The sequence below is a fragment of the Sinocyclocheilus grahami genome, unplaced genomic scaffold (genome assembly GCF_001515645.1).
Source record: "Sinocyclocheilus grahami isolate Dianchi unplaced genomic scaffold, SAMN03320097.WGS_v1.1 scaffold103.1, whole genome shotgun sequence".
Taxonomy (NCBI): Eukaryota; Metazoa; Chordata; class Actinopteri; order Cypriniformes; family Cyprinidae; genus Sinocyclocheilus; species Sinocyclocheilus grahami.
The window spans coordinates 580,896-589,065 of record NW_015505282.1 but is presented as its reverse complement, the minus strand read 5'-3'; the positions used below and the strand labels follow the sequence as shown (position 1 = coordinate 589,065).

General features: G+C 35.9%; 1 protein-coding gene across 2 annotated transcripts; it reads right to left on the bottom strand.

Annotated features, from left to right (window-relative positions):
• Positions 1 to 511: 511 nt before the first annotated feature.
• fetub (fetuin B) lies at positions 512 to 6,832 on the bottom strand. 2 transcript variants are annotated; one of them, XM_016276569.1, is made up of 8 exons: positions 6,587 to 6,832; positions 6,209 to 6,322; positions 6,045 to 6,132; positions 5,794 to 5,960; positions 5,599 to 5,712; positions 5,407 to 5,493; positions 2,577 to 2,823; positions 512 to 1,069 (listed from the first exon to the last, which is right to left on the bottom strand). In XM_016276569.1, exons 1-8 carry the CDS (start codon positions 6,782 to 6,784, stop codon positions 546 to 548), a joined length of 1,539 nt encoding a protein of 512 aa, XP_016132055.1. In that variant the 5' UTR covers positions 6,785 to 6,832; the 3' UTR covers positions 512 to 545. The 2 variants fall into 2 exon arrangements, with proteins under 2 accessions (XP_016132055.1, XP_016132054.1); XM_016276568.1 differs by having other exon boundaries at positions 512 to 893; positions 2,500 to 2,823; positions 6,587 to 6,831.
• Between the last annotated feature and the right edge of the window lie 1,338 nt (positions 6,833 to 8,170).

The window sequence follows — 8,170 nt, the reverse complement described above, 5'->3', positions numbered from 1 at the left end:
TTAAAGCAGCTACCAATGCAATGCGATTCACTCCTAATACAAAGCAGTGCGATTCGATTCGATTCGATTTAACACAATGCTATTCAATGCAATATGATGTAGGCTAATGGGAAAATTATGACGCTTTGCAATTCAGCATTGTGCAGATAGTTCACTTTGAAAGATGCAGCTCTACTTCTGCCATGTTAATCTATATCCTGTGTGACTCCGTAGTGTTTTGATGCATCATATTCACGTAGCAGCAGTGGCAATGAGAGAACCTGGGTGCTTGAGAAACAGTTTAGAGAAGGAGAAATCAATCTATCTGCATTTAAAACTTATTAACTTTGCAGAATAGTTTGTGCTAAACAGTGAAAGCTCAGGAACAGATGTGATAAATGAACATGCCTGATCTCAGCAGGTTAGATTTTGCTCAGATGAATGCTGTGCATTTGAAAATAAACATCACACGACTAGCAATGACAGCCAAACATGCTTTAATGCACAAAGCATAATATTACCCTTTGCAGTATTTATTACACTCTACATTAATTATTCAAAGGACTCTACACAGTGGGATTAAAGAGCGGATCCTCACTGATGACCTGCTTGAGGAGTCCGTTTTGGATGTTAGACTGTGCAGGACACTCAGGGGACATGGTGTCAGGGAAGGGATGGATGGTGGGTTCCCTTTGTCCTGGTATCTGGGGGTCAGGGTGGAACGGGAGGGTGGAGGGCTGCTCTGGTCCTGCAGCGGGTTTGTCAGGGAAGGATGGAAGGGTCATGGGCTTATCCATGGGAGGAAGGACATTGACCATGCCAACAGGACGCTTAACTGTAGTTTGATTCTCATGATCGTGGTGGTGGTGCTCGTGCTCATGGAGATGTCTGTGTTTGTGCTCGTGGTCCAGGACCTGCTCATGGTCATGTTCATGGGTCTCGCCATTTTTGTGACCATACTGGTGGTGATGGTGCTCCCACTCGTCCTGACCGTGCTCATGGGCTTTGGCGTGATGGGCGTGTGCATGGTCATGATCGTGAGAGTGGGTGTGTCCATGACCCTTGCCATGTTCGTGTGTGTGGTGGTGGCCTGAGGTGTGTTCATGGTCATGTTTATGTGCGAGCAGTTTGGTGTGGTCATAGTCATGGTCGTGTCCAGTAGCCGAGCCAGTTGTGCTGCTATGGCTGTGATCCAGTTCACCTCCAATCAAATGTTTTTTCTTCTCTTCTTCAGCAGCCTAAAAACAACAATAAATTACAATCAAAATAAGAATATGCCATAAAGTATATAATAATAACTTTGCTGATTTTTAGCCAGCTTTGTATTGTTATTGTTTGTAATGCTTTGTATTGTTACAATGTCGGTAGCAGTGTTGGGAAGGTTACTTTTGAAATGTAATCGGTTACAGATTGCAATGTTATAAGTAGTGTAACTATTTCAATTACTTTATTAAAGTAATGTAACTGATTACATTTGATGACTTTTTGATTACTTTTCTAAACAAATGTTTTCAACTGTTAATCATTTTGAAACATTTAAAGCAGGCAGGGTTAATCTTACAGTAGGACTCAACACTGATTACTGTCAGGCTTTCAGAAACCTTCATCACTTGAATTAACCTCTTGTTAAATTGAGATCATTCTGAGGGGAAATACACATTTTAAATCATAATGCAATCAAATCTTTGAATAGCTATGACAGGAAACACTGGCATCTAACAGTGCCATCTGCAGACTAGCCCCCGGTAGCTCTTTATAATCTTTCATTAATAAATCATTAACAAACATTATGTAATGCTTAACGGATAGTTAGCTAATATATATTCACATATCTAGAAACATGAAAAAAATGTACTTGTTAATGTTTACTAATAAATGTATTAAACATTACCTAATAATTAACATTTCATGTAGATTAAAATGCTTACAAATGTCATATGATCATGTACTTCTTGGAAATCTACAAATGATTTTAACAGATGTTATACAATGATTAAAAGCTTTTGTTAATGCACAACACTTGCTGCTGTTGAGGGGTGATACGGGTAAGGTTAGGGACAGGTTTGGTGTATGGGTTGGTTTAAGGGTTGGTTAAGGGGTCAGCAGTGTACAGGGTCAATTTGATTACTATAAGGCAACACGATTCAATCTGTTTATATTGCATTGTTTTGATAAATGATAAATTAAGTATTTGCTTGAAAATTTGTTGTTGTTTTTTTTCTCCCTCCTGTTTATGTGTGATTCAAGGAATATTCTGTTTAATGATATACTGTACAGTAGTATACTAATATAAGTGTTGAGGCAATACAAACATGTTTTGCACCCAAATTACAATGTGTGATATGTCTTTACCAAACATTTAGCTAAACTTAACTAACCACCCTTTACACGAACTTTGTTACAGTAGCTAAAAGTCCAGTGCCAATAAAAATACAAAAAAATTAGTAAATGTTTATAAACATTTACAAATGATGAATAGTCTCAACTTTAGATTGGGTACGGCAACTCGTGGTCCAGGACCTGCTCATGGTCATGTTCATGGGTCTCGCCATTTTTGTGACCATACTGGTGGTGATGGTGCTCCCACTCGTCCTGACCGTGCTCATGGGCTTTGGCGTGATGGGCGTGTGCATGGTCATGATCGTGAGAGTGGGTGTGTCCATGACCCTTGCCATGTTCGTGTGTGTGGTGGTGGCCTGAGGTGTGTTCATGGTCATGTTTATGTGCGAGCAGTTTGGTGTGGTCATAGTCATGGTCGTGTCCAGTAGCCGAGCCAGTTGTGCTGCTATGGCTGTGATCCAGTTCACCTCCAATCAAATGTTTTTTCTTCTCTTCTTCAGCAGCCTAAAAACAACAATAAATTACAATCAAAATAAGAATATGCCATAAAGTATATAATAATAACTTTGCTGATTTTTAGCCAGCTTTGTATTGTTATTGTTTGTAATGCTTTGTATTGTTACAATGTCGGTAGCAGTGTTGGGAAGGTTACTTTTGAAATGTAATCGGTTACAGATTGCAATGTTATAAGTAGTGTAACTATTTCAATTACTTTATTAAAGTAATGTAACTGATTACATTTGATGACTTTTTGATTACTTTTCTAAACAAATGTTTTCAACTGTTAATCATTTTGAAACATTTAAAGCAGGCAGGGTTAATCTTACAGTAGGACTCAACACTGATTACTGTCAGGCTTTCAGAAACCTTCATCACTTGAATTAACCTCTTGTTAAATTGAGATCATTCTGAGGGGAAATACACATTTTAAATCATAATGCAATCAAATCTTTGAATAGCTATGACAGGAAACACTGGCATCTAACAGTGCCATCTGCAGACTAGAGCTCTTTATCTCTTTATAATCTTTCATTAATAAATCATTAACAAACATTATGTAATGCTTAACGGATAGTTAGCTAATACATATCTAGATATCTAGAAACATGAAAAAAATGTACTTGTTAATGTTTACTAATAAATGTATTAAACATTACCTAATAATTAACATTTCATGTAGATTAAAATGCTTACAAATGTCATATGATCATGTACTTCTTGGAAATCTACAAATGATTTTAACAGATGTTATACAATGATTAAAAGCTTTTGTTAATGCACAACACTTGCTGCTGTTGAGGGGTGATACGGGTAAGGTTAGGGACAGGTTTGGTGTATGGGTTGGTTTAAGGGTTGGTTAAGGGGTCAGCAGTGTACAGGGTCAATTTGATTACTATAAGGCAACACGATTCAATCTGTTTATATTGCATTGTTTTGATAAATGATAAATTAAGTATTTGCTTGAAAATTTGTTGTTGTTTTTTTTCTCCCTCCTGTTTATGTGTGATTCAAGGAATATTCTGTTTAATGATATACTGTACAGTAGTATACTAATATAAGTGTTGAGGCAATACAAACATGTTTTGCACCCAAATTACAATGTGTGATATGTCTTTACCAAACATTTAGCTAAACTTAACTAACCACCCTTTACACGAACTTTGTTACAGTAGCTAAAAGTCCAGTGCCAATAAAAATACAAAAAAATTAGTAAATGTTTATAAACATTTACAAATGATGAATAGTCTCAACTTTAGATTGGGTACCGCAAAAAAACATGAACATATGATTAATAAATAATTTGTGAAGATGTGAAAATAAGATAAATTCCGGTCATTTTAGACACATTTTGCCATCAAAATGACTGCTCATGAAGGTACTAATGATTAGTAAATGTTTATAAACATTTACAATTGAAGATTAGTTTCCACTTTAGATTGGGAACTGCAAAAACATTGACAAATTATTAATAAATTATTTAAGATGTGCAAATAATAGAAGTCTACACAACAAACAAAGACCAAATATACGACCTTTACAGGCTGTGATTATGAGTGAATATAATGAATATATTAATGAATATATTAACATGAATAGTTTGTGAAGTGCTTAAAATTAATAATTAAGCTATATTTTCAGAACATGTGTACATGTAAAAATGAGCATTAGCTAATATGTGAACGTAAGTTTAATGACACTTCTAAGCATTCAACAGTGCATTAACAAATAAATGTGTAATCATTGTGTAATTTCTGTTCAAATCATTTGAAGATTTTTTAAAACGCATTGAATGTTTAATGACATTTGTAACCATTAGCTAATGATCCGTTAAGCATTATATAATGTTTGTTAATGATTTATTAATGAAGCTTTTAATCATTGTAAACCATGTCTCAAAATCATTTGACGATTTTTAAAAAAATGCATGATCATATGAATTGAAAGTTTAATGACATTTGTAAACAATTTACATTAAACAATGATCTGTTATTCATTTGGTAATGTTTGATAAGTTCATTAGTTAACATTAACAAGCACATTATCTCATATTTCTAGATATGTGGATATATATTAAGAAATTATTAGTTAAACATGATGTAATGTTTGTTAATGATTTATTCATAAAAAGTTATTATAAAGTGTTACCTAACCCCCTTTGTAATATTTAACATTTTCATAAGCAACTGTAATTTAATAACACTTTTTTTTCCCTCAGTAACTGTAACTGATTACAGTTACATTTATTTTGTAATTAAATTACGTAATTCCATTACATGTAACTAGTTACTCCCCAACACTATGTAAATAAGCAATGTGTACTCTTGCTCCGTGTTACTGCACCAAGATATGCTCATTTGTTTGTCAGCAAAAGTTCACCGGATGACTTTTATGAAAACTATAGATCGTACATCCACAAGTTTTACCCTTTTTCTCTTTTTTTTCTATAGTCATTATATACATATATATATATATATATATATATATATATATACATATGTGTGTGAAGAGTGAATTAGCCGTTTAAGAAAAAAGTGGCTTGTTTTGATCATAAATACATTCAATGCTGCTGGAAATATGTGATCTTACCTCTGGTTCAAAGATTTCGCACTGAACACTGAGGTGCTCCTCGCCGGTGGCTGTGACAGTGTGAGAGGCTTTGCAGAATCCTTTGTGCTAAACATTGAAAGATCAGTAACGTGTGATAAACATTCCTTTTTATTGGCAAAGACAAACACAACTTATGATGACAGAATTTGTATGCATCTCCTTGTCACTTACCGCAAACTCGCATGCCATGACCTCACATTCAGAGACATCAGCAGTATTGGTTTTGGAAGAGCAGACCGTCTCTTGGATGGTGAACTCCACACTGTAGAATCTTCCGAAGTGAAGCTACAAAGATGATCATATCAATATACAGTGATGAAAATAGTGTTTTTCTTTCATTCTTTTCATCCTAAGTAACTTGCTCACCTGAGAGAAAGCTCTTGTAATGTTTAGAGGAACAAAGTAGTTTGCCAATGCACTCTCATTATTGTATTTCTCCATGCCCATCTTCGCTGTCCTCAAGGCTGCTTCATGATCCTCGGGGAGCTGCACAGGGCAATCTGGGCACCGTTCTCTGATTTTGGAGGCAGGCACTACCGAGGGAGTGTTATTTTATTGTATTTGCCTTCTGTAAGCATATGATGATAAAAAACAGCTGGCTGGTGATTGGTTATTACCTGGTCTCACGGTACAGCTATACTTGTACAGGCGGCTCACTCTGTGAACTCTGTTCATGTACATAACGGCCTTGCACTGTCCATAGACCTGTCGATTGAAAAGGCTGTTAGAATGAAGAACAAACATCATTAACAAGATATTTTTAAGAATTATCAAACCATACTGGGTACTGTTCAGGGTTTCGGCTTTCACAATTTCTCCAGTTTTTCTTGCTGATGGCATGACACTTGGTCTCCAAAACATCAAATGTGAGATAGAAGACAATTCCTGTCTCACCCTAAAAGAAAACATTGTAAACATTTGTAAAAAATCTATATGTAAAATACGAAGGTATTGCATCCCAATAGACAGACACCAGATTAAAATATACTTTCACCAAATAATTTCAGTTGATGCAGAATTTAATTTAATTCTTAAAGGATTGAGTTGCCTTATAGGATCCCTAGAAACATATCTGAGATTAAATGACTACTTAAATGATTGCTCTTTTTAATAGTGAATGTTAATATGGAATGTAAAAGTATCCATGAAAGTGACTCACATGCTTCATATGATGGACATTGGTGAGACGATCAAGGCTGAAAACGTAGCCCTCTGTGCGGTCCAGATTGATTTTGTTCATAGCTTCAGCAGCAGCACCGCTAGCTACCGCATCTTGGCAGGATCCTGGGGCCAAAACGTCCACAGGGGCCCCATGGACGCACAGGAAGGTCATCATCAATACCACACACTGCTTCATGGTGGAGCTGCAGTCTTTCTCCCAGATAGAGCAACAAAATCTAGATGGTCCATGGAAGCTTATATACAGTATACGTCATATAAACCCCTCTGTCTACTCCTGATAGGTTACTGACACATGATTCAGTTTCAATCAACATCACAGCCCCCGTACACTCACTCTTATCAGTGGGCTCCACAATGACTGTGATCGTATGGATGATTGATTAAAGGAGAGGGCAGGTTGCGACATGCTCTAGTCCTGTATGGCTTACTGTTGTATGCAGAGTTCAAATACCTCCAGAGTTTGTGAACTGTGGTTGTAGCCTAATCAATTCAAATGAGGATTTTGTAACATTTCACTTGTTGCAACATGAGGCGAGTGGTTTTATCTTTGCTGTACTTAAATTTTTGGAGGGTCTTTCTCAGGAAACAACGCCATTTGTGTGCTGTGTGTGTCCCCGATGATTGACTACTGATTTAATTAACAGGATACTAAACTTTACATCATTTGACTCTGTTTAGTATATATATATATATATACACAACTCGAATTCCGGAAATGTTGGGACGTTTTTTTAAATTTGAATAAAATGAAAATTAAAAGACTTTCAAATCACATGAGCCAATATTTTATTCACAATTGAACACAGAGAGCATAACAAATGTTTAAACTGAGAAATTGTACACTTTTATCCACTAAATGAGCTCATTTCAAATTTGATGCCTGCTAAAGGTCTCAAAAAAGTTGGGACGGGGGCAACAAAGGGCTGAAAAAGCAAGACATTTTGAAAATATTCAGCTGGGAGAACATCTAGCAACAGTTAATTGACATCAGGTCAATTTCAGGGAAGGCCATGTGTATTTCAGCAGGACAATGCAAAACCACATACTGCTGCTATTACAACAGCATGGCTTCGTAGTAGAAGAGTCCAGGTGCTAAATTGGCCTGCCTGCAGTCCAGATCTTTCACCTATAAGAAATATTTGGTGCCTACAATCCCTGCTGGACCTGAGTCTTGAACCTGCAACCTTGGGGCTCCAAGCCCGACTCGCTAACCAATAGGCCATGACTGCCCCTGTCATGCCCTAATATACTACTACTAAAAATTATACCATTTCAATGTTTGTGTATTTTTAATTATAAAATGCGTATATAATCTGTGATGGTTTTGATGTATTACCCTCTGAATGCAAAACTTGAATAAATTGTACAATTGTACAAAATGCTATTGTATTTTGTTGTACATTGTACTTATGACTGGTTTAAATAATATAGTGATTTGGGTTGAGAAGTCATAAATAACTTTTGATACTTTGGCGTGTGTAATTTAGTTAACTGTTCTCTGAGAATAAACCCTGAAACCTTCTGATCCAATTTTTTTTTTTTTTTAGATAAACTAATCTTC